This window comes from Oreochromis niloticus, linkage group LG4 (assembly GCF_001858045.2).
Source record: "Oreochromis niloticus isolate F11D_XX linkage group LG4, O_niloticus_UMD_NMBU, whole genome shotgun sequence".
NCBI lineage: Eukaryota > Metazoa > Chordata > Actinopteri > Cichliformes > Cichlidae > Oreochromis > Oreochromis niloticus.
In genome coordinates this window covers 15,651,421-15,677,895 of record NC_031969.2, presented here as the reverse complement: position 1 = coordinate 15,677,895, position 26,475 = coordinate 15,651,421, and the positions used below count along the sequence as shown (strand labels likewise).

At 34.3% G+C, this 26,475-nt stretch overlaps 3 protein-coding genes and 2 long non-coding RNA genes across 13 annotated transcripts in view; 2 read left to right on the top strand and 3 right to left on the bottom strand.

Annotated features, from left to right (window-relative positions):
• The window catches only part of LOC100709195 (uncharacterized), a 1,346,887-nt gene that overhangs the window by 223,291 nt on the left and 1,097,121 nt on the right, over nucleotides 1–26,475 (bottom strand). Inside the window, exon 3 of one of the 5 annotated variants that reach the window (XM_025906578.1) lies at nucleotides 3,362–3,373. The exons of 3 other annotated variants lie outside the window; for them this stretch is intronic. In XM_025906578.1, coding sequence (XP_025762363.1) covers nucleotides 3,362–3,373 — 12 coding nt within the window. Of the gene's footprint in view, nucleotides 1–3,361; nucleotides 3,378–26,475 lie in introns of all 5 variants that reach the window. One more of the 5 variants, XM_025906575.1, reaches the window with a different exon arrangement.
• LOC112846698 (uncharacterized) overlaps nucleotides 1–26,475 on the top strand; it is a 961,229-nt gene that overhangs the window by 4,387 nt on the left and 930,367 nt on the right. The window lies entirely within an intron of this gene.
• LOC106096470 (immunoglobulin mu heavy chain) overlaps nucleotides 1–26,475 on the bottom strand; it is a 1,110,954-nt gene that overhangs the window by 194,759 nt on the left and 889,720 nt on the right. The window lies entirely within an intron of this gene.
• The window catches only part of LOC112846703 (uncharacterized), a 297,478-nt gene that overhangs the window by 2,773 nt on the left and 268,230 nt on the right, over nucleotides 1–26,475 (top strand). The gene's annotated exons all lie outside the window — the stretch shown is intronic.
• The window catches only part of LOC102076453 (Ig heavy chain Mem5), a 900,359-nt gene continuing 897,735 nt past the window's right edge, over nucleotides 23,852–26,475 (bottom strand). For both annotated transcript variants that reach the window (XM_025906588.1, XM_025906589.1), the window contains 4 exons: nucleotides 25,749–25,790; nucleotides 25,014–25,334; nucleotides 24,451–24,584; nucleotides 23,852–24,043 (listed from right to left, as the gene is read on the bottom strand). In XM_025906588.1, coding sequence (XP_025762373.1) covers nucleotides 24,029–24,043; nucleotides 24,451–24,584; nucleotides 25,014–25,334; nucleotides 25,749–25,790 — 512 coding nt within the window. In that variant the 3' untranslated portion in view covers nucleotides 23,852–24,028. The remainder of the gene's footprint in view (nucleotides 24,044–24,450; nucleotides 24,585–25,013; nucleotides 25,335–25,748; nucleotides 25,791–26,475) is intronic.

The following is a 26,475-nucleotide window of genomic DNA, read 5'->3' as shown; positions in this document are numbered from 1 at the left end:
TCCATGTAGACATTGAGGGTTCTCAGGAGGGGCCGTGCTAACACCTGCTGCTCTCTGGCAGCAGCACCATGCCCTCCCTTGTTTTAAATGCACTTTAGAACAACACGCAGCAACACTACACATGAGCGGGAGGAGGGAGGTATGGGGTCTTCACACACCCCCGTTCTCTACTAGCCATCGGGGCGGGGGCTGGGAGGAGGTGTTGGCTGTCCGATTGGCCTCCCTGCTGCTGCGGAGCCTGGGGCGGTCTGCTTGCCTCCACCCCGGGGGAAAGGGTCACATCTCTTGGGTCTGGGTGCCGTTTCCCCCGCTGGGGGCGAGGGTACCTGGACCCGGGGCATAGAGTATGTTTGGGGAGTATGATTGTGTGTACATGTCTATGTATGTCTATCCCTATGTTGGGTGAGTGCTGAGTGTTTGTATATGTGTGCATGAGGGTGGGAAAGCATGTTTATGTCTGTGTGTGCCTGTTTGTCTGTGTCTATATGTCAGGTCGGGTCTTAGACTCCACCTCCCTGGGTACTCCCAGGCCCTCCAAGTGTGGAGGCCTATCTCCCCTCACCACACTCCCTGCTGGTAACTGATGCCCTCAGGGGTTGGTGCATTGGTGGTTCTTGGTGTCCGGGGCTGGGCGCTCAGGTATGCACCAGCTCACTCCCGGTGGCTACTTGGGGGGCCTGGTGCCTGTCGCTCGGTCAGGCCTCTTCCGGGGCAAAGGGGCCCTCGGGCCTCCGGCCTCGGGGCCTGCAACTCGGTTCACTCTGGCACAGCTGGCTGCCGGCAGAGCCGGCGGGCACGCCGGTGCAGCCCCCTCTGGCTTCTGCTCCGTGGCTACTGGGTGACCCCCTCGTCTGGGGATCTCCTCAGCCCTTCCCAGGAAGGTGGCACGGATGCCCCTCCGGTGGTACTCCTTGGGCTCTCGCACTCTGGGGCCTCTGGATGTCTGGAGCCTGGATCTCCTCCATGCCTGCTTCATGCCCTGGGGGACGGGGCTATGGCCCTCCACACCCTCTAGCAGACCGTTACATGGGGAAACCTTTTGTATACAAGCGCGTTGATCCACACAGGTGTGCACACGGGTGTTCACTGTTCGTAGACATAAACTACACCTTTCTTAGCTGCTACTTCAAAGCACATTGTGCGCTGTCTGTCCTGCGTGCTGCACAACAACTTTCAATATTTAGTATTTACTGCTGTTCACACTTAGCTAGATTAACGTGATGGTGTTGTGTTTAGTATGTTGCTTTGTTTTTGTTTGGTTTTTTTTGCTTGTCTTCTCTTCTTTTTCTCTCAACAAGTGATCCAGGAGATTTTTTTTTCTTTCTCTTTGTCTTTGTAAGTGCCCTTTCTCACTGTCCCTTTTCCCTTCTGTTTTTCTTTTCCTTCCTCTCTTTCTTTCTCCCTTTCCTATCCCCCAGTCATGTCTGTCCCATCTGTAACAACTGAAAATAAAATAAATAATAACAACAAAGTTTGATCAAATGGACCAATACGGCAATGCCATGATGATCCATTTGGCAGAATAAATCCATTTGGTATCCTTGTTGGTCTTCAGACAACAATTCTGACGGCTAAAGAACCAAATGGGACAGACAAAAAAAAAATTAAAAAAAATAAAATAAAATCACAGGACGCTTCACATTAAAGAACAACAACAAATACGAAACAGACAATAAGACAAAAAACAACAACAAAATGAAATATGAAACTAATGCAAGCTTAAAAAAAATATAGTTTTCAGCTCAGTTCCAATGAGATGAGGGCGTGACTCCAAAGCACTTTTTCTATGAAGTAGTGCTTTCAATCCACCATTCACACACATTCATAACCCAGTGGAGCAGCCAGGGATCCAACCACCGACCTTCAGTTCAGTAGATCCCCTGTTCTACCTCCTGAGCTACAGTCACCCTGAGCTTTGCAAAAGTTTGGAGGATCTAGTAGGGAGCCTAAGAGCATTGTGTACTAGTGACTAGCTAGTTCTCAATTGGCCAAACATAAAACTATACTGCAGATTAAACTAGTGCTTCTAATACACTTAGTTAGTTAGTACACTTCAGTACACTTTAGTTTAAGTGAAAAACAAATTCAATTACTGCACTGATTTTTTTCTTTCTTAAATAACATGCCTGAGACTTAGTATCTGATTACATGCCTCATAGTCAACATACTATTATTGGTACTAATTATGATTTTTCTTTACTCAGGCATTATTCAGTTCAGATGTGCTATTCTGTAAGGAAATGCCATTGTTGAAATATTTATTTTGAGGCTGAAAACATACAAACACTGTCTCTCCCCTGCTTTGTCCAATATATTAACAAGGACTATCAGTGCTGAGCTTTTTGCTGTCAGTCCAAAGTTTCAGTTTGTTAACTGCATGCGGAAACACCTGTTGTGGTGAAGACTGCTTCCTGTGTGTTATAATAATATTAACCCAAAAGGATGTCCTTTGAAAGTTTGAAAATACCCCTGACTGTATATAGGTTTAACACTTTAACTTTGGAAAGAAATACATTTGAAGAAAAAGTTTACTATAAATAAAGTAAAAATAAGTTTGGTGCATTTAAAATCTGCATCTTAATTTGTAAAGATCTACATATTACTCTTTTTTTTTTTTTATCAAAATAAGGGCTAAAAAACTATAACATTTTAGCTAGTGTCGTTCTAACATAAGTACTGGTGTAAGAAAACATGACTACCAACATATAAACATCTTTGCTTTCCCTAAGAACTCTTTTGTTAGAAACATACCAGTCTTACACTTTCCACATACAGGATTATATGAGGACTTGCTTGTGTCTGAATTATACAAATTGGGTCATTCTAGGCTATATATGAGGCTCCAACTTGTTATAACAGTTGACACTATTTTATGTGCCCTCCCAGCTCCAAGCAGATCAGAAAGTTGTATAATAAGAACAGCTACCACTGGTACTACTACTTGTGTCCACAGCTGACCATGTGCAGGTTGGAAAAGGGCCGTGATCATGGCCATTGTTTTTGCCATAGGATATACCACTGTGGTTGTTATAGTGCACTGTTGTTGAACCCTGTACAAAAACTTCCCCATGTACATTGGCTATCATGAAACTTCACACTGGTTCTAACCTTAATGCTTCTTATATTAGTTTAACACTATTTTACTTTGTCTGTCTGTCAGTTTATGAACTACGTTAACCATGGTGAATCAAAGCAAATAAGGAAAACTGTTAAATTGCCATATTTTTCAAGATGAAACTACTTTCATAAGCTATATTTTTGTGGAAAATTAACTGAATTCTTTTGTTTGTTAGTTTTTAAAGATATAGTAACCTTTGGTATTTACTAGAGAGGTTTTTGTATTGCCTTCTAACACTGTGAGCCCCAGCTGCCACTATACACAGTGAGGAATACCCATTCAAAAACCTTTGTCTGATAGTGTACACAAGTCAGTGTTTTTCACTTTTTTTCACAGTGTTTTTCAATCTTGCTGCAATTAATTTCAAATGTTACTCTTGGAACTTTAAGTTTTGAGTTTTTGTTATTAACGTCGCAAATAATATTTACTCTAATAATATTTAAAATTATTGATAAATAACTATTTAAACACATGCTAAAGATGATGTATTAGTTTAAAGCTCATTGTGTTCTAAAAGGGTTCTTATTGTAAATATGACTTATCAAACATTCTTGCTTTTTGTACATTGTTGTGAGGCACATACAGGAAAGAAAAACCATCACTTTACCCACTCACTGTTGTTTGTGTATTTGTTTATCATTTTGTTTCAAGTGGAATCAGGTTTTTGTCATAGAAGGTATTACAGTGGTAGCCACTGTTATCCACTGTGGCACAACCCAATACAAAAACTTTACAGTGCACACTGGCTGTCATGCACTCCTTTAAGATTTTTATATTATATAAAACAAATACATTTCATTTTATTTCAATTTATCATTTGTTTCACTACATTTACATTTGTTTGTGACTATGCATAATATATGGACTGAAATTAATCCAAAAAAGTACAAGTGTTACAATTTTTCAAGACAAAATTGAAAAAAAAAAATCCTATTCCTTCATATATTTTGTTGAATATTACTTTTCATGAAAATGGCAAGGATTGACCCTCAAGCCACGTGTTGCATTTCCTCCAGTAAACTTTGAAATTTTAGTTGAAGAAAACGTTTATCTAAAAGAATATTCATGCTCTGCATTCCCATAATCTGCTCTTGACGACAAAAGTGATGTCACATTTGCTGGTGTTGGCTGGACTTTGATGTCATGCTGTCATTTTAGCTGGATTAAAGCCAAATGTTTTGTCAGTTTTGACCACCACTTTAATGATATATCAGTACAGCTCAAAGCTCAAAGATTCACAGATTATAATGAGCGAGATGTTGTACCAGTTTGAGAAGATGAGACTTTCTGGGAAAAACAACAACAAAAAACAATGAAGACAAAAACAGCACTAACGCGAAGGCTTTGTCTAGCCAGTGGCAAACTAATTTACCAGCTTTTTTGGAGTCATTCTAAATTCTGAAAATATGCCTGTTAGTCTAGTTTTTGTACAACGTTAGAATACTGATTCTAGTACTTGAGTTAGTATTGAATATTCCCAGTTGTGTAAATAGAAATGGATTCCATTCCATGCTATATGTAAGAAAGGACAATTTATGTAACAAATGATCTTAACCTGAATCTTACAGAATTATCTAAAGTTTGTGTATAAAAAGTTCTGTTATCTCAAGTACTTGTTTTATGTATCAACATCACATCTTTCTGAGTGGAAGGATTTTGTCTCAGTGTGTATCACTGTGGCCGTAGTAGTGCACTGTAGTACAACCCTATACAAAAATGGTCAAGCTAAATGACTAGCTCAAACTTACTGCCTAGTTAACACAAGTCCTTTTTTGGTAATTAAAAAAGCCATTCCGATATTCAGTCAGTGACAGCTAAACATTAGAGTTTGAAGAGTGAGAATTTGAAGGAATTTTTGAAATTTTCTTGTTGTATTGATCTAATCTGAGAGACCTCAATATTTTTGTGCTTAATATGTAAACATATTGTGTATGATGGGTATATGGCGTATTATGGAGAGAAGAAAAATGAATCATAATGAAATTATGGTGCTTGGAATTTTTAAGTCAAAACAACTAATTTCACTACTTTCTATAATGAATATTTGTGCTTTTAGAAGCATAAACGAAATTGCTTTTTACTCCTTTTTAAATGTGTCAGTGAGTTTTCTCTTTTCAGAACAACATGTGCCATAGTTCAGTTTAAGACGTGTTTTTGTATTATCATTTAACAGTGTGGGTTCCACCACACAGTGACACATACTCATACAAAAACATTTCCTGAAGTGGCTCCTGAAACGTTCAGTTCAATGCTCCATTTTTCTGTTACATAAACAGAAATTGAAGTTTAACTAATGACTTTTACTGACTTTTCTTTCAGTGTGTTATCACCATACACACTGTCCCTTTCTTTGTGGAATGAAGTTTTTGTCATAGGAAGTGTCACTGTGGCCGCTATAGTACACTGTGGTTCAACCCCGAACAAAAACATCAGCCCACATACTCACACATTGGGATGATTAAATTCCTGGACTTTGACTAAAGTGACTTTCTGCATAAATTCCACTCAGGACAGGTTTTTGTATTGTCACATATCACTGTGGTCCCAGTTATACACTCTGGCACACAGTCATACAAAAACCTCTGATACATATTTTGTTTAGTGTTTTTACTATTCCATGTATAAGGTGAGGACTATACACACACGCATATATATATATATATATATATATATATATATATATAGTATATACATACATACACATACGTATATATATATATATATATATATATATATATATAGTTCTTATATATATGTGTATATAGCACAGTACAGTATATAGTACAGTATAACTATAGAGCACATTTCATATCCATAATTCCATAATTTTTCTGTCTGTGTGTAAATTCTCAATATTCAGTGGCACAGGACATGCTAAAGAGCTGCCAGTATATTAATGAAGGTTCTCTTGTAATATGTACATATACATCTTTTTTTACAGCAAAAATGCCTTTTCTCTCTTAAGGAGGTTTTTGTAACTATGTGAATCACTGTGGCTGCCCCAGTTATATACACAGTGACACATAGTGATGCAAGAACCTGTGCCACAGTGTAGCTGCCACTGTGGCTTATGTTCTACTTATATGTTTACCAATAAGTGGTAAAACAAATATTTTTTTGTTGTTAAAAACTTTCAATGAAAAATAAAATGTATAATGATTTTCAGTTTAGCTCAGTTCAGTCATTTTATTGTCCCCACTTAGAGACTTGGCTTACAGTTGCAGACAGGCTGTCAAAAAAATCATCCACAGAAACAATATAAAAAGAGCAATATAAAGTGTATGACTTTGATAATGCAAATTATTCCTCTTGTTTGTATTACCTGTCAAGAGTGAAACAAAAGAAAATACATACAATTACTTAAATTGTAATTATAGTAAAACTAAAAAAAAAAAAAAATAGTGACTGCAATTACACCTTTTCTAAAAGCTCAAGCTCTGTCAGATTAGATGCAGCACATTTTAGTTCTTTTCAATTTATTTTAGTAATAATCATTTGTGTGCTTCTTGTACATATATTATATTTCATAGTTATATGCTGTGCTATGTGAATAAAGCTTAAATCTTATTATTTAAAAATAGCTCAGTCTTCCAATAGCTTCTCTGTAACGGTTAGTTATGCCCTTGCTTGTCCTTACATCAGTAACATGTTATTATGTTTTTAAGGTTTTGCATGTATGATTTACAACATGACCACTCATTTCGCACACTTATCATGAAAGGATTTTATAAAGAAAGACTTCGCCTTGCTTAGGAAGGTTTTTGAAACTGTGTGAATCACTGTGGCCACCCCACACTGTGACACACAACACTTCAAAAACCTATGCCATAGTATGGATAAGCAGGAAAACAAATATTATTTCCTTTGTTTGGAATCTTTAAAGTTATCTTAAATCTTTTTTAAAGACATAACATCTTTTTTATTACTTTACATTTTTTGTATGAACGTTTTGTATGTTAACATTTTTATAATAGCTGCTTAAATAAATGCATAGGAAGTGTTATTAGTTGAAAGCTCATAGTGTCTTCAAAATGGCTGTTACTGTAAATATAACATACCATTAACTTTTAAACAGTTTTTCCTTTTATATATTTTTGTAAAACACAAAAAGCAAACTAGTGCTTCTTTCTTTATCAATTTTCTGTTCTCAGTGTTTTGTTTTCAGTTGAATGAGGTTTTTGACATAGACTGTGTTACAGTGGTTCCCGCCATACACTGTGGCTCTAATCCATACAAAAACCTTTCATTGCACGATGACTATAATGCATTCATTATTTCTTCAAGATATTTATAATCATTTAACAAGTAATTTTACATCGGTTTATGACTATGCAAAGAATATTTGGCTTTCCTGACAATAATTGATCTAAACGCAGGGATTGATCTTCATGAATTTGTTGTTTGATCTGCATTTTCTTTAGTGATGGTTGAAATTGTAGTTCAAGAAAATAATTGTACACCTCTTACTGCTCTCCATCCCAACTACCATGCTTACATGCTTCTGCACATTCTAGCTGCAGCTTTTTTGTCATCCTCAGCAAAGAATTTAGCTTTCAACGTTTCTGCCAAAATGCCATTTGTTTGTTTAGAGTAATTAGCCAGCTGCAAACTTTGTCAGCCATTAAATCAGCCATTAGACTTCTGACTATTTCAGCTGGTATTGAAGACAGTTGTTAGCCAGCTTATTTAATGTTACTTTTTGGAGCCATCGTAAATTCTGAAGATGTGTCTTTAGCTTCAGCTACTGCCAAGTTAACTTAAAACTAGCATTGATGATACCAAAACTTTTCGTTTCCTTTTTTTTTTCAATCAGCTTAAACATGATGTTTTTGAGAATTTTTTTAAATGAAATTCTCATCTCTGCGGGAACTTGAATTCTCTTTGAATTTCTGCCCAATTAAAACGCAAATACCAGTGAAAAACATCTTTACAAAAAATATTTATGTGCAATTAAACTTTTGCAAAACATTGCAGCTCTGCCTGCGCATATAATGCAATTCTATCTATATGAGACTTCATGTTTATTTAAAGAAAAACAGCAAAATTGCTATTTTTTTGAAAGTCATTATTTATTGAGTTTGGTATATATTTCACAATGACTTCACTTTTACAAGATATATAATATTTGTATAATATTTATTTACTTATTTCATTTTATAGCCTCATGACACAACAGTAAAATAGCTGAATTGACAAATGCCATCTACCTTATCTGAATGAGAGAAAAGTTTAAAGCAAAGCATAACAGGGTTTTTTCTTAATCTTAGTTTCTAATGTTTATTTATTTGCTTCTTGTGCAAATATATATTGTATTTTATTGGTATATACTGGGTCATGGATAAGATATAATCTCTAGTGTTTGGATTTTATTAGTCAAAAAGTTAAGTCTTTTAATATATTTTATATAAAGAATAATTGCCCTGTATATTCTCTCCTTTCAAAAAAGAACGTTTTTGTATTGCCATTTAACAGTGTGGGTTCCACCCCACAGTGTCACATACTCTTACAAAAACTTTGCCTGTTAGGGTCCATGTTCAGCATGTTCTGCATGTTGCACTGTTTACACTAAGCAGGGATGCCTTTATATATTTACTGGCCCCTTTATGGCCACATTATTAGCTACACCTTGCTATTACTGGGTTGGTTTAATTTCATGTATTTATTTTCAATGCAATAAGGGCACTAAACCACTTTTTGTCTCACCTAATGACTTGTTTTTCTCTATCGCCAATACATATAGTCACTTTCTTAGTGCTGTGAGGTTTTTGTCTCAGGATGCATCACTGTGGCTGTTATAGTACACTGTGGTTCAATCCCATACAAAAACAGCAGCTCACAAACTACCCATTGTAATGACTAAACGCCTGCACTTGAAGTATGGATTTTTGCCTTAGTTTAACCAAATCCATAAGGCCTGCAGTGGTACTGTGATGTTCCTGGTTTTTCATATTACAATACAGATATAAATAAATACTAACCTAAATAACATTTTCTAGAATTTTCCTTGACTGGTGACAATAGCCTTTTTCTTCACACTGAACCAATTTCATGTTTTATGAAGTACACTGACTTTCTGCATAAATTCAACTTATGTCAAGTTTTTGTATTGCCAGATAAAGAGGTCCCAATGATTGAGATCATTTGAGCTTTGTGACATGGCACATCATCCTACTGGAAGCAGCCATCAGAAGATGAGTACACTGTGGTCATAAAAGGATGGACATGGTCAGCATCATACTTAGGTAGCTGGCCTTTAAATTATGCTCATTTCATGTCCAAAGTGTGGCAAGAAAACATCCCCTCACCCATTACACCAATGATACAGGGCAGGATAGGATCCCAACCATACGAATTTCACAGCAAAAATCAAACGCCATCAGTTAAAGCAATCTCAGACAGATTGGTAATAACTGTCATCTTACTTATAAATTGCAGACAGATTGCTAACAGTACAGTATTCTGTTGAATATAACCTTTCTTCTGAAATATTGGGCAGAGTAACACAATTTCTCATTTTTGAGGCTCAGCAACTTTCTGTATAAGTTTAGGAAATGTTTTTGTATTGCCAGATATCACTGTGGCTCCCATCATATCCACTGTTGCAACTAGTGATACAAAAACCTCTGATACTTTGCAACTGCACTATCACTTTTTTTTTTAAGATTCTGTTTCATGAAAGTGTGGTCTATTATTTCTTCAGTTTTATATAGCTCTTTTATAAGTGTTATTATTTTATTTTAAACCTTGAATCCTAACTATCATATGTCTTGAAACCCATATTAACTAAATAACAACGTGCATTTAGATACCATAGTCAGGTATAACACTGTGTGGTTTGTATAGTTAAGAATAAGTTCAAACAAAGGCCAAATATCCCACAGAAGAGAAATAAGCCCAATATATTAGCGTTGAATATTAAACAAAAAGAGGTGAATGATCTTTTTTTTGTCTTCTTGGGTCTTTTTGTGCAAAGAAATACTTTTTTGATGCAGTTTAATTTATAATACATGCTGTATGTAGTCAGTAACCCTTTCGTTCATACAGGGAGAATTCATCATGTTAGTGGATGTGTTTAAGTTTTATAAACAGAACTTTGGCAAATATTTTTGCTGCCGTTTAGAATATGCTCATGCTTTCTTCAGACACAATGTAATGATGTCATGTTTTTGTCAATGACAGGTTTTTGTCACAGTACGGGTCACTGTGGCTGCTATACTGCACTGTGATGAAGTCCTATACAAAAACTCCACCCTGCAAACTGTCTGTCTGTATATATACCTTTACTTGTTCAGTTCAACTTTGAACTATTATTAGGAAACATCAAATAAAATAAAAAACATACCCCTGGTAGCGAAACAGTCACTGCAGTTGAAAACATCTAATATGCATTACTGTGGGAATAATAATTATCTTATTAGATATTAGATTATCTTGTTTTTTTCATTTGCATTTTATGTGAATTCTCATTTTTCAGTAGCAGGAATGATAATTTGGTCTTGCTTTCACAATAATGATAATAACAAAATCTTCTTTAACAAAAAAATGTTTGTTTGTTTTTTTTAAAAAAAACTTAATTTTAGGATATGCTAAAGAGCTGACTGCATTTTGATGAAGGCTCTGCTTACACATCACACATTTATACCTTCTAATAATTAGGACTGAAAAAGGCAAAATTCAATTTAATGGTTGTCATAAATGTTTTAAAATATGCTCATGATTTCTACAGAAGCAATGTTTTGATCTCCCATGTTTCACAATGACAGGAGGTTTTTGTCACAGCCTGTCTCACTGTGGCCGTAATTTTGCACTGTAATACAACCCTTTACAAAAACTCCACCCTTCAAACTGGACATCATATCTGCACTTATTCATTAATCATGAACTCCATGAAAGAATATGAAAATATTTACTTTTTGTAAAGTAAATGCTTTAAGTGGTACATTTTCTATGAATTCTACAAAAAATAACCTCAGTATTACAGAAGAGAGAAAAATGTGCTTCACAAACTGCTAGTCTGTATTTTAAATGCAGAAAAAAACCCTAACAAGTACAAAGACTGAGTACATACATGTTTTTAAGTCTATCATCCAAAGTCTTCAAGTTAACTCATTTTTAATATTTGTAACTGGTCTAATGAAAAGTGTTTCTTCAGAGGTTTTGTAGCTGTGGCCCTCTTTTACATACATTTACAACTGTCATACACATCTAATGAACACAATTAATTTTGGAACTAATAATTATTTCATTATGATATGTTTTTGTTTGCACAGCATGGATCAACAATTAAATCATTAAATCTGCCTTTTTGGTAATAAAAAGCTTATTTCCATCAGAATTTTAGGATATGCAAAAGAACTAACTATATTAATGAAGTTTCTGCTTACAGTATGTATCTATGTATCACACAGTCTAGTTACAGCATTGTCTCTCAAGGAGGTTTTTGTAACTGTGTGAATCAGTGTGGCCGCTCCACACTGTGACACATGTTGGTTCAAAAACCTATGCCCCGTGTAGCTGTCACCCATTATGGAATAAAAGCAATAAGACAAATATTCTGCCAAAATATTTGGCCATTCTATATAAATACGGCCCCGTTTCATGAATATAAATTCAAGATTTAATAATTTGAATAAAAAAACCCCCAGCATCTTGTAATAGCTTTATTATAAGAGTTACTATTGATTAGTTATTACTATTGTGTGCTTCTTTGCAGTTATAGAAAACACATTTATTTATTTTTTTACGTAGTGTATTCTAATAATTAGTATGTTTTATTATTGCTGTACCTATTTCCCCATTTTAACTGTGTGTTACAAATGCCTAAATTAGTAATTAATGGATAATAATTAATGATGACTAAATGTATTTTATAAATAAAATATACCGTTTTCATTAGTTTTACCTGATCAGCACTATGCTTCAAAATTTACAGGACAGAGGAAGAAGACAGGGGTTTCACGACATAGTTTTTGTTATGGGGTATAACACTGTGTAGTAGCCCGCGTAGTATCACAGTGACACAAGCTCTTACCAAAACCTCCCCACTCTTGCCAGAACTTAACAGTTTTAGACTATGAAAACAACAGGATGTTGTAGTTAAGATGATGACAAAAACAGAGGCATATTTTAAAAAAAGTTTAAGAGAATATTTCTGTTATCTGTATTATTCTTTTATGAGAGTGGAAATGCATTAATGTATTTTCCTTCTTTGTAGCTGTGAGTTCTTGTTGAATAATAGACTTAAATCTTTTGGATGTTGCTTTTTTTGTATCTCAGTACCACAGTCACCTGGTGACTTTTAGGTCTTCAAAATACGTTAAACTTAAGCTTGCTTGACAGGAAATAATTGTTGGATAAAACCTCACATTTGTACACTTGTGTCCACTTTATGTTTATTCTTTCATTAATCAGGGACAGAGAGTTTCACACTATATGTTTTTGTCTACATAAAGACCTGTAGATGGCAGCAGAAGCAAGGCTAGAATTTGTACAGGTCACCTCTCTGTACAGAATACACAAAGGAGGCAGCCTGGAGATGGACTTCCTTTTTTGCTGCTTCAGTTTCTCAGCTACACAGCACCATTATCTGAATGCAAATACAGATAAAAACAATAATAATAATGAACACCTTTTAATGTTTGCATGAAGTAAGTGAATTCTTTTGTTTCCAATCACTGCTTCTATTCAAAGCATCAACATCATGCAACTGTTTTATTAACTGCAAAACAAGCTAACCCACTAGGTGGTGGTATTTCATCATACTTCCCACTTCAGTTATTCACTGAGTATTGTGTAAAGCTGTACATATTTGGCATATTATGAGTTTTTATACAGGCACAGATGGAAATGTTTTAGATGAGGTTTCAAAACAATGCAGTGGTTAAAACAGCAAATCTGAATGGATGTTAAATTATGAAGGATAAAATGTTAATTGCAATAAAACAGAAACAGTGACTTTCCTTAAGATGTATGAGTAACTGGACCCTATGATACAATCTGTGTTTATGCCACTTTTGTTATTTTAATTAAGAATATTGATTTGTATTATACTTGTACTATATTTTTGTCCACACAAGAATGATTTAATGTTTGAAATATTTTGTATTATCCGGTTTTTAAAAACATTTTTAAAAGAAAAATAAAACACACAAAATCAATAGATCAATGTCAACATTGATTTTCTGTTCATGAGAGAGTATACGCATGTGTGTGTACAGGCTTGCTTGCTTTTGCTTCTTGCTTTGTCTCCTCACTATATGAAGTTTTGACAAACTACCTGTTTCTGGCTGTAATCCCTGTGCACACAGGTACATTGCATTTCCCACACCGACTGCTGACTTTATGATCTTCATTGAAATCTGAAATCTTGTTGTCTTTGGTTGGGCCTGTCTCCTTTATTCCTGTGGCTGAGTCACTCCCACACCTTCACATTGCTTCAGTTGTTGGGGTTTGCAGTTGTTGGGGTTTGCAGAAGTTGATTGGAAGGGCAACCTTCCAATCAACTTCTCATATGTGGTGTGGCGCGCTCCTTTCAGAGCTCAGTGAGGAAGACTTGTCATGCATTGATGATACCATTCATGAATTCAGTGCTCAGCTTTGAAAATGGTGTAGACATTTAGGTGGCAATGTCAAGTTCTACTTGATGGGCTTGTTTGTCATGTACTGTAGAACCAAAATATTCCATAAAATTCTATGGGAAATTAATACAGGTCATTTATTCATCTAAGGGTTAAATTAATTTTTATGCATTACATCATATATATATATATATATATATATATATATATATATATATATATATATATATATATATATATATGTATATATATATCAAGAGGGTGTGTTTACATGCCTTCTGAAGGCATGTGTATCAATTTATAGCTGGATACATGTGCAACCTAACAAGATGTTTTTTTGGGATTTGAAGAAATCCACTTATACAAATGTGGCCCCAAACATGAAGAGAAGCAGCTCTCTAAAAATGACACGTTTAGAAACTGAAAAAACATCAGGCCTTAATTGATAACAGGAATTTGGAAATGTGACTCAAATGAACTATGGAGATGCAAATACAGTAAGCTGCCAGATGGGTATGTTGTTTCAGTGAAATTCACCCACAGTTTTAATGTTTGGTGTACAGTTGTAGTTGTGCAGGTGTGGTCCCATGGGTGCACCAGGAAACTCAAAACCTCCAGGCTCTAACTGATAACAGAGGTTTACGGTACACTGACTTCAGATGTTGTTGTGCTATTCTTAGAGACCTTGAGAAATGATAGAGCGACATCAAAAATGCTTTCGATGTTTATTACATCCTCACATTCATATTCTGTTTAATATTTAAGGTAACAAATGTCATCTACTGAATCTTATTAATCTAACTTTAATTTAATGAAGCATTTACAGGAGTGAAATGACCATAAGATGCAGTTTAATATGCAGTTTCATTTTATTTACTTACTTTTCACATTTTGCACATCTGTTAATTGGGTATTTATATATGACAGCCATTAAATATAACAAATAAATGATTATGTGCATGAAAAGAAAATGAAAAATAAATTTTAAAAACAGATTAGAAATGAAGCGCACCCATTCCATCCAATTAGTTATTATCTCTTTATCTGCAAAAAAAATAAAAATCAGAAAGTTAAAAATAATCTGTTAAGAACAGTCATTTAATTACTATTACTAGTAAACCTTAATGTACTCTAAATTTACATCTTAATGTTACTTATTTCAGGAGATAGTTTTGGAATAAATTAAAGCCTAAACATTTCTAAATTACACGCATTTTTTTTCCTCCTTTAAAAAGCTAATTGTATAATTTTCATGTTAAGGTGTGCTTTTAAAAAGTGCAAACAGAACATTAAAATTCCTTATTCCTAATTTAATTAAAAAAAAAATATCTTTGAGTGCTCTTTTGAGTTTTCATGTACTGCATTTTCTTGTGATTGAGTTTATCCTACATTGCAACTCGCAGACTTCAGTGTTCAATAAAACTGAAATGCAGAAAATGTAAATTGCATGTTTACCTTAAGAAGGCTGATAATTATGCTATAGAAGAGAGAGAATATGAAGAGGAATATGAAGGAGGAAGCTGTGGCCCACAGGCTGCTAAAATCCTCTTCAGCGATGACATTGTCCCAACTCAGATCACAAAGATCATCTAAGAAGTGGAAGGTACAGTACACTTGGTTAGAGGACATCTATGTGCATCTGTTTTCTATTTGTTTATTGGGGTAATACGATTTTTCTCTTCTTTAATGGTGTTAATCGGAAGTGAAAAATGGAACAATTTTTTTGTGACGCTTCAAGTTATTCATCTACACATATACCAAAGAGTCTCCATGCAACGTTTATTTCAAACAGACAGCACACATATCAAGCTATTGGACACTGTGACTCAGACAGGCTGAACAACAACATCATGACAACAAAAAGCAAACATTTTGTCTCACAGTGACTGACATCACAAGTGCACAGGTTTTCATACAAAAAACTCTCATAGACAAAGAATGACACAAGCACAAAATATCACATTTAAAGCTTAGTAGTTATTTTCACATTCATCGGAATTACCATGGGCGCTGGACACTTGTTCTGAAATATGTTCAGATCGGACATGGCAGGTGAACATTTTGGTTGGATCTTTTTTATACCAGTTTTGCTTACTGGTGGTGTAAAGACTCATGCTTCGCCATTTCTTGTCATTTTTGCTCTGCTGTGCAGGGACGTTGGTGCCTGTAACATAACGTCCAGAATTTCGTCCATAACTTTCTGACCATTCGATTTGATACATCTTTTTCACAGCACTGGTGACCAGACACACCAGAGTGATTTCATCCTGAGGATTTAACTGGTCAGTGTGCAGCTGTGGGAGGATGTGAACTGTCACCGTTGGCCCTGTCCCATCAGAAAGAGATACTCAGTTAAACAGAGACATTTGTGTACAAGTTTAAATAGAAGACATTGAGTTATGTATATATGTAGACGGATAGATTGATGTGTGTGTGTGTGTGTGTGTGTGTGTGTGTGTGTGTGTGTGTAATTGTAACATACTGTTTTTCGGATCGGAAGTTGTGGAAACATCTGTTGAGGAGAAAAACAAAACAATTTTATTTAAAAAAGCTAATGTATTAGGTGTTATACCTCAATTTATTGGCTATTAGTTCTCGTCAAATAGCTTCTACATTTTTTGCAGTTTTAAATATTTAGTACTATATTTAGTTTTAAATATTCTATCAAATTTTGGGGTGACCTTTTTAATATATCATTAAAACTTCTATCCCAGTACATTAGAACTCGCAGAAACAACTAAAAACTAATTTTATATGACTTTGCATAAGCCTTACCTGGTTTCATGATGTTACTTTGTTTTTTTACAAAATCATAGTGCCTACATTTTTTTTTATATATATAAAAAAGTATCAGTTACTCACCTAGTGTGTTCTCTCTGTCAGTTTTATTCAAAGATGCACTTTGGCCTCCCGTAAATGTACACATAAATACAGTTTCTTCATTCACATCACTGGAATTTAATGTGAGAAAACTTGCTGCGTTGTACACTTTCTTTCCATCTGCCTTTGCTGATTCAGAAACTGTACTGATCAGATCTATTTTGCTGGTGATGTCTGCTCCATTTTTCAGCCATTTGATGGCATGTTTCTTTGGTGCAAACTCTTTGGCAAAGCAGGAGGCAGTATAGGTACCATGCTCATCAGGAGAGGAAATCACTTTAAGAGTTGGATCCTGCTTAAACGCCACTGAAACACAAAGATGTACACAGATGTATGTATGCAAGAAGGAATTGAATGTGTTTTTATTTAAGTAGAAACACTTCTTCCTTGGTATTTTTACACCATTTTTTAACATAAGCAATGCAAAGTGTACTTTCAGTGGAGTCATTCTCTACCATCATTTCTTCCAAAAACAACAACAACCAAAAACAGAGAACTAAAGAGAACTCACTCTTATCCTTCTCAGAAGTGACAATCACTAGTTTCAGTGCAGTAATACTTTACTTGTAATTGTTACTGCCACACAAAATCCAACATGTACTGAATAAAGCTACTGTCTTTGTGGATGTGCCATTTCTCAACGTATAAGCTATTAGTGCTCATCAAACTGCTTCTACATTTTTTTGCACTATATTTAAATCCCTTTAAATGTTGGGGTAACTTTTAAAATCTATTACTAACACTTTCATGTCAGTACATTAGAACTGAATGAAAGTATAAACAACAAATTCTGTATGATTTGGCATAAGCCTTACCTAGTTTTATGGTGTTACTTTGTTTTATTAAAAAATCAAAGTGACAATTCTTTTTTTTTTTTTTTAAAGAAAAGTATCAGTTACTCACCTTGTGTGTTGTCTCTGTCACTTTTTTTCAAAGATCCACTTTGGCCTCCCGTAAACACACAGGTGAATTCAGTATCTTCATTCACATCACTGGATTTTACTGTGAGAAAACTTGCTGTGTTGTACACTTTCTTTCCATCTGCCTTTCTTGATTCAGAAACTGTAGTGATCAGCTCTATTTTGCTGGTGATGTCTGTTCCATTTTTCAGCCATCTGATGTCATGTTTCTTTGGTGCAAACTCTTTGGCAAAGCAGGAGGCAGTATAGGTACCGTCCACATCAGGAGAGGAAATCACTTTAAGAGTTGGATTCTGCTTAAACGCCACTGAAAAGCAAAGATGTATGAATGCAAAAGCATGGAATTATTTATTACAATTTACATACTACTCATAAATTTAGAAATCCATCCATCCATTATCTTTTACGGAAAAACCAGGAGCCTATCCTAACTGCCTTAAGGTGAGAGTGAGGATACACCCTGGATAGGTTGTGAGTCTTTTGCATGGCTAAAACATAGAGAAAGACCACCATTTGCAGTCACATTCACACCTTTGGGCAATTTAGAATTGTCAATTAAGCTAACCCCAGAAATGAGAAATATTTATCAATATGTCATGCTATTTAATAAGGAGAATTATTTGCTTTATGCTATTTATTTGACATAAGCAGCATATCTGAATATGGTTATTTTTTTTTTTTGTTGAAACATTTTTTCCTCGGTATGCACAGATTCTTTGTCAATATAAGCAGCTTGAATTGAACTTACAATTAATTTTGCTTCCAGTACAATTTCTTCCAAAAACATCAAAACCATGAACCAAAAGAATCGAGAAATAAAGAGAACTAACTTGTATTCTTATCAGAGGTAGCAATCACTAGGTGTAGCTCAGAAATAATTTAAGAGTAATTGTAATTACTGTTCAGATAACAACTAACAAAAAACCCCCCCTACTTATACTGAACAAGGCTACTGCATTTGATAATGCATTACACATCAGTTCAGTGATTATTAGGTCTTGTCAAATTGCTTCTAATTTTTGTAAAATTTTAAATTCATTCAAATTGTTTAACTTTGGAATATGTTGTCAGTGCTTTCATGTAAACTTGTTGTAAGTCAAATTGAATAAGATAAATTGATTAAATGTGACTTAACATAAGGTTTACTTAGTTTTATGATGTTACTTTATTTCATTACAAAATCAAAGTGACAATACTTTTTTTTAAAGAAAAGTGTCAGTTACTCACCTAGTGTGTTGTCTGTGTCACTTTTATTCAAAGATCCACTTTGGCCTCCCGTAAACACACAGGTGAATTCAGTATCTTCATTCACATCATTGGAATTTAATGTGAAAAAACTTGCTGCGTTGTACACTTTCTTTCCATCTGCCTTTGTTGATTCAGAAACTGTACTGATCAGATCTATTTTCCTGGTGATGTCTGTTCCATTTTTCAGCCATCTGATGTCATGTTTCTTTGGTGCAAACTCTTTGGCAAAGCAGGAGGCAGTATAGGTACCGTCCACATCAGGAGAGGAAATCACTTTAAGAGTTGGATTCTGCTTAAACACGTCTGAAACACAAAGATGTACACAAATGTATGGATGCAAAAGCATTGAATTATTAATTTAAATTTACATACTATTCATAAATGTAGAAATCCAACCATCCCTTATCTTCCATGGAAGAACCAGGAGCCCATCCTAACTGTCGTAGGGTGAGAGTGAGCGTACACCCTGAATAGGTTGTGAGTCTTTCTCATGGCTAAGACATAGAGAAAGACCACCATTTGCAGTCACATTCACACCTTTGGGCAATTTAGAATTGTCAATTAAGCTAACCCCAGAAATGAGAAATATTTATCAATATGTCATGCTATTTAATAAGGAGAATTATTTGCTTTTATGTCATTTATTTGACATAAGCAGCATATCTGATAATGGTTGGTTTTTTTTAAGTTTAAGTTTTTTAAAGTTTTTTTTAAGTAACATTTTTTCCTCGGTATGCTCAGATTCTCTGTCAATATAAGCAGCTTGAATTGAACTTACAATTAATTTTGCTTCCTGTACAATTTCTTCCAAAAACATCAAAACCATGAACCAAAAGAATCAAGAACTAAAGAGAACTAACTTGTATTTTTGTCAGAGGTAGCAATCACTAGGTGTAGCTCAGTAATAATTTAAGAGTAATTGTAATTACTGGTCTGAAAACAACTAACAACAAAAGAACAACTTGTACTGAACAAGGCTACTGCAATTGATAATGCATTACACATCAGACCTTTGGAATATATCTTATTTAATGTAAACTTGTTGTAAGTCAAAAAGAATAATATAAACTGATTAAATGTGACTTAGCATGAGGCTTACGTGGTTTTGTGATAGGAGTCTCTGCATTTCCAGCAGCGTGATTCACAGCACATTGAAAATTCTGTTGTCCATCCCAGTCCTGTCTGCTCACTCGGATTTGACTGACTCCAGTATAAACATTGCCTTTTTGTACTGCAGGGTACTGGATGAAGTCTGTCAAGGGATTGCTGTCTTTGTTCCATGAGAAAGTCACTGCAGGAGGGTTAAAGCCAGTGGCAAGGCAGCCAAGAGTGACCGTATCTCCACTTTCAGAACCACATGGTACCAGAGGAAACACAGTGGGTGCAGTTGAAGTTTCTAAGAAAGGGGAGACAACACTAATTAAAATACCAGAATAGAAATACAATAACATGCCACAAATTTTCACTTAGAACTGATTAAAGAGAAAACACATGAGCGGACCATTTCGTTTAATAAAGGCCAGCGTGAAGACATTACCTTTTCTAAATGTACAATACAAAAATATTTCAAGTGCCTGAATCCTTCCGTGCAACATTTTTTTAGAGGCAGTTTGTTCATCAGCCTCCCCCAATAGTATTATAAGTTTAACTTTTCTGTTATTCAACACATAAATTAGAACATTATTTTAAATGTAGAACATGAACAGAAATCATTAGTAAAGCATAGTGTAAAGTTGTTAAATGTCCTTTCACAGTGCTGATGGCAAATTCTTACAAAAACACAATAAATTTGATCCAACTTAAGCAGCAATCTCTGAAATGAGATGGTATTCTTACCTGATGAAACAGTGACTGTTGTCCCCTTTCCTGAATGTCAAAAGCACCGTAGCACAGTACTGAATCTAGTTCTTTCATAATATCAAAAGGCTAATCTATTCACGATATGGAAAAAGTCTAATTCAACATTTTTTAATCCCACTAGATTAAAATCCTATTAAATCACCAAATTATACCCATTTTGACATCATCACGTTTGAGAATATTTTTCACAATAAATGTACATTAACATAACTGTATTTTGAAGTAAAACTTCACATAATGGGAAGTTATATTATAACTTGTAAAATGAATTTCTCTATCCGAAACATATCCTATGCAGATTTTAAATAGGATAAGTCTTACCTGATGCCATTTTTATCTTGATGCCATTTTCTTATGAGTCAAAAGCTCATTTGTGACAGTTAACCGAGTCTTGTCTTACTTCTTACAAAAATTAATTACTATGACATTCCAATTTTGGTCTTAAAATAAGTTTAAAACACTTACTTCTTGGTATAGTTATAACTAACATGAATAAATTATGTTGTTTTTTGATTTTTTTTTTACAAATTCTTTGCTCTTTTGTGTACAACGTGTTCCAATAATGACTTACCTTGCTGAATTTATCCCAATTGATGTATCAAAATTGTCGTAGTCGATAAAAAAAATTCTGTCTTTAATGAAAAATACATCAATTCATATCTGACGTGACGGTGACCATTGTGCCTTTTCCCCAGTAGTCAAAAGCGTAGTCACAATCTAACAAATTATTCACCACTTCATACAAAAGCAGACTTTCCATCTTGGCATACTTGGTTTTCTTCATGTTGTTTGTGCAAATTGAGATTCAAAAGACTGAATTAAACCTGTTTTTCACCACCAAGTGTTTAAACTGAGTCTTCAAATTACCACATGCTCGACTTGCAGTATTTTACAAATACAGTGGGAATACACTGTACACTGAATCACTGTTTCTTTGGAAAATATCAAAGTTTTTAACTCAAAATCTTAAGATTAAGGACATATTTCAATTGCCTAACCTGTTGTGACTGTAACCATTGTACCTTTCCCCCAGTAGTCGAAAGCCCAGTTATCACAGTTAACGGAGTCTTTTGCACCTCTCACAAAAACTAACTTCTCAGATATCCTGTTAATTTGTAAAATTTTTCTGACTTTTGAAATAATTAGAACCACTCTAAACTCAATAATTTTTTACAAAGTTATGTTCCAATTAAATTAGAGGTCACAAAGCTTTTAATCACCAGAGTTAAAATTATGGCTACAGATTGTAGCCTTGTAATACGCTAGAAATTAAAACACAGCATGGTTTTCACAGTGTTTTTGAACTTATATGTCAACATTAAAGAAGAAGAAATTAGATCCCTTTACTTGGTTGTGGCCTATTCCCAGTAGTCCAAAACAGTGTCTAGTATAAAATCTCAAAAATATGCAACGTACAAAAACAACCACGCTGAACTTCTAAATATGTCAAATTAAAATGTGAAAGTTTAACCTTTTTATTATGAACAATATGAACTCAGAAAGCTCGTCTTTCCTGTTGTGACAGTGACCATTGTTCCTTTTCCCCAGTAAACCAAAGCAGAGTTACAGTGTAATATCTCGATATATCCAACAAAATAAGCTCTTTTAAAGCCCTGTTGGTATCATTGAAGTCTAAATGTAATGAAAATGAAAAATCTTTCATGGCAAGAAAAAAAAATATGTTCAAAAATATTTTGTCACCTTATATATGATTACACTAGACTAATATATAATAAATAAACCTGTCATTTGCGCAGATGTTTTTCTTCTTTTTTAATGTCAAATTAAGCATAAAGTATAACAAAGATTTTATTTCACATCCACCTGTCAAATGTAGACTTGTTGTCACTCAAAATAGATCAGATTGTCATTTACCAGGGGTTATTGTGACTTGTTCCTTTCCCCCAGTAGTCAAAGTAGCTAGCATAGCCATAGCAGTCACAGTGATCTGTTACAATCTCCTCTAATATAAATGTTTATTAACTTAAATCAATGAAGTGTACATTTTTCACTAAAAAAGCAGTTCCCTCTGTGCCATTTAGTTTCCTTTGGGACATCCATTTCCTCTGGTTTGGCTTTTGTAAAATTAGGTATCTTGTCAACGTCCTCCTTCTTAAAGCTCTTGTTAATTCCAACTTTGATAGAAAATAAACAGTAGAAGTTACTTATTGCTTTTTCAAATAGGGAATCCATTACTGTTAAAAATTTTACAAATTGTTCCTACTCATGGTGAAATTACATTTTATTACTGGAGTATCTATCATCAACACTAATGACACCTTTTCACCTTTGGCTTGGTATCTTAGAAAAGGTTAGGGTTACAGCTACTTAAACACCCTCTAGACTATGACCAAGAAATTTAGGTTGAAATTATTTGTAGTAACACAAGTGTACATTTAAATACATGCTTCTTTTACCTTATGGTTCTCAGCTCTTAATCCGTGACTCCATCCACTTGGGTCCATTTGTGTTTAAGTGGTGTAAATATGTCATTAGAGATTGAATACGAGTTGTCCCTCGAGTAGACCTTGTGTGAAAAATATATTAGAAACAACTCCTTGGTCTTCACTTGGTGTCTAAGGTGTCTACAGCTTTCTGATTATTCATCAATAATTAAGTTTCTCGGCCTTCATCCCACTATGCAGATGTGACCCTAAAGATGCAGAGAAGCAACTCTATAATGACTGTTTTTAGAAACTGAAAACTATCAGGCCTTAACTGATAACAGAAATTTGTAAGTGTGAATCAAATATTTTATGGATATGTAAATATACAGTAAGCTGCCAGATGAGTATGTTTTTCAGGGAAATTCATTCACGGTTGTAATGGTTGGTGCACAGTTGTAGTTGTGCAGGTTTGGCCCCAGGGGTGCACCAGGAAACTCAAAACCTCCAGGCTCTAACTGATAACAGAGGTTTACGGTACATTGACTTCAGATGTTGTTGTGCTATTCTTAGAAACTTTGAGAAATAATAGAGCAACATCAAAAATGCTTTCGATGTTTATTACATCCTCACATTCATATTCTGTTTAATATTTAAGGTGCCAAATATTTCTTACTGAATCTTATTAATCTAACTTTAATGTAATGAAGTATTTACAGAATTGAAATGACCATTGTAGTGTTTTTTCTTTTCGTTTTTTTAAATGTTTATTTCCTTGAGCAGTTCATTGGTTGTTTACTAAGAATTAAAGTAACAACAGAACCCAGAGCAGAAAAATAGTCATATCAATATCAGAATGCAGTATAATATGCAGTTTCGTTTTATTTATCTATTTTACACATTTTACAGATGTGTTAATTGACTATTTATATATGACAGGCATTTAATATAACAAATAAATGATTATGTGCATAAAAAGAAAATGAAAAATATATTTTAAAAATAGAGTAGAAATGAAGCGCACCCATTCCATCCCATTTGTTATGATCTCTTTATCTGCAAAAAGAAAACATCAGAAAGTTTAAAACAGTCTCTTAATAAGAGCAATTTCAATTTTTATTTTACCCATTTACGTAATTTAAATTTACATCCTAATGTTACTGATTCCAGGAGATAGTTCTGGAAGATTATATTATGGAAATTAAAGGCTATAATTTTCTAAAATAAACTTATGTCTTTTTTTTTCTTCTTTAAGAAGCTAAATAATTGTATAATTTACATTAGAAAGGTGTGCTTTTCAAGTGCAAACAGAACATTAAAATTCCTGATTTAAAAAAAAAAGATATTTGAGTGCTCTTTAGAGTTCCCATTTACTGCATTTTCTTGTGACTGGGTTTATCCTACATTGCAACTCACAGACTTCAATAAAACTGAAATGCAGAACATGTAAATTGCATATTTACCTTAAGAAGGCTGATAATTATGCTATAGAAGAGAGAGACTATAAAAAGAAATATGAAGGAGGAAGCTGTGGACCACAGGCTGCCAAAATCGTCTTCAGCGGTGATATCGTCCCAACTCAGATCACAAAAATCAGCTAAGAAGTGGAAGATACATTACACTTGGTTAGAGGAGATCTATGTGCATATGTTTTTATTTGTTTATTAGGGTAATATGATTTTCCTCTTTGTTAGTAGTGTTAATGGAAAAGTGAAAAAAGGAACAGTTTATGTGTATGTCTGCTTTTGGATGTTGTTTCAAGCTATTCAAAGAGTATAGCAAATAGCAAAGAGTTTCCATGCAACGTTTATTTCAAACAGACAGCACACATAAAAGCAATTGGACACTGTGACTCAGACAGGCTGAACAACAACATGATGACAACAAAACAACATTTTGTCTCACAGTGACTGACATCACAAGTGCACAGGTTTTCATATAGAAAACTCTCACAGACAAAGAATGACACAAGCACAAAATATCACATTTAAAGCTTAGTAGTCACATTTACATTCTATGGAATTACCAATGGCGCTGGACACTGTTTTTGAAATATGGTTAGGTCCGACTCCGACACGGCAGGTGTATTCTTTGGTTGGACCTTTTTTGTCCCAGTTTGCCTTACTGGTGGTGTAAATACTCATACTTCGCCATTTCTTGTCATTTTTGCTCTGCTGTGCAGGGACGTCGGTGGCTGTAGCATAAGGTCCTTGTGTCTTTCCAAACATTTCTGACCATTCGATTTTATATGTCTCATCCACAGTACTGGTGACCAGACACACCAGAGTGATTTCTTTATATAGGTCAGTGTGCAGCTGTGGGGGGATGTAGACTGCTACTGTTGGCTCTGTCCCATCAGAAAGAGATACTCATTTAAACAGAGAGATTTATGTTCAAGTTTAAAGTGAAGACACTAAGTTCAAATGTATATATGTAGACAGACAGAAAGGTGTGTGTGTGTGTGTGTGTGCGTGTGTGTGTGTGTGTGTGTGTGTGTGTGTGTGAATTTAACATACTGTTTGTCGGATCTGCAGTTGGTGAAACATCAAAATTATTTAAATGAAACTACTACTTTCATAATATGTTATACCACTAACACTTTAATGTCAATACAAGACAACTAAAATAAACTAATAAAATCAATTATATATGTATATATATGCATAAGGCTCACCTGGTTTTATGGGTTTACCTTGTTTTATTAAAGAATTAAAGTGTTTTGGGTTTTTTTAAAAAAAACAAAAAACTATGAGTTACTCACCTACTGTGTTGTTCACAGGTGGATTCGGCTTAGACACCTTCTCTGAAATACAAAGACATACAAACATGTATGTATGCAAAAGCATGATACAGAAGTTGAGGGAAACTGTGATACTGTGTTTGTACTATATCGATTTTGTTAGATTAAAGTAGTAACAAAATAAAATGACTGAGCATTCTATTTATAAATTTAGAAAAATGTAAGAATAAGTTGTGCTATTTAATAAGGCAAAATATTTGCTTTTATGTTGGTTATTTGACACAAACAGCATATTTAAATATAATATTTTTTTAAAGGTTGAAACAATAATTCCTTTTTTATGTTCAGATTTATTTTGTCAATGTTAGCAGTTCAAAATGGCCTTATTACTGCTTCCACTACCAAAAACATCAAAACTAATAAAATAGAGAACTAAAGAGAGCTAACTTGTGTTCTTATCAGAGGTAGCAATCACTAGGTGTAGCTCAGTAATAATTTAAGAGTAACTGTAATTACTGGTCTGAAAACAACTAACAAAAAAAGAACAACTTGAAAAAGGTTACTGCATTTGATAATGCATTACACATCAGTTCAATGGTTATTAGGTCTTGCAAAAGTGCTTCTAATTTTTGTAAAATTTTAAATTCATTCAAATTGTTTAACTTTGGAATGTATTATCAATGCTGTCATGTAGTAATTGTAAATAATGTTCAGAAAATAACACAAATGTGACTTAGCATGAGGCTTA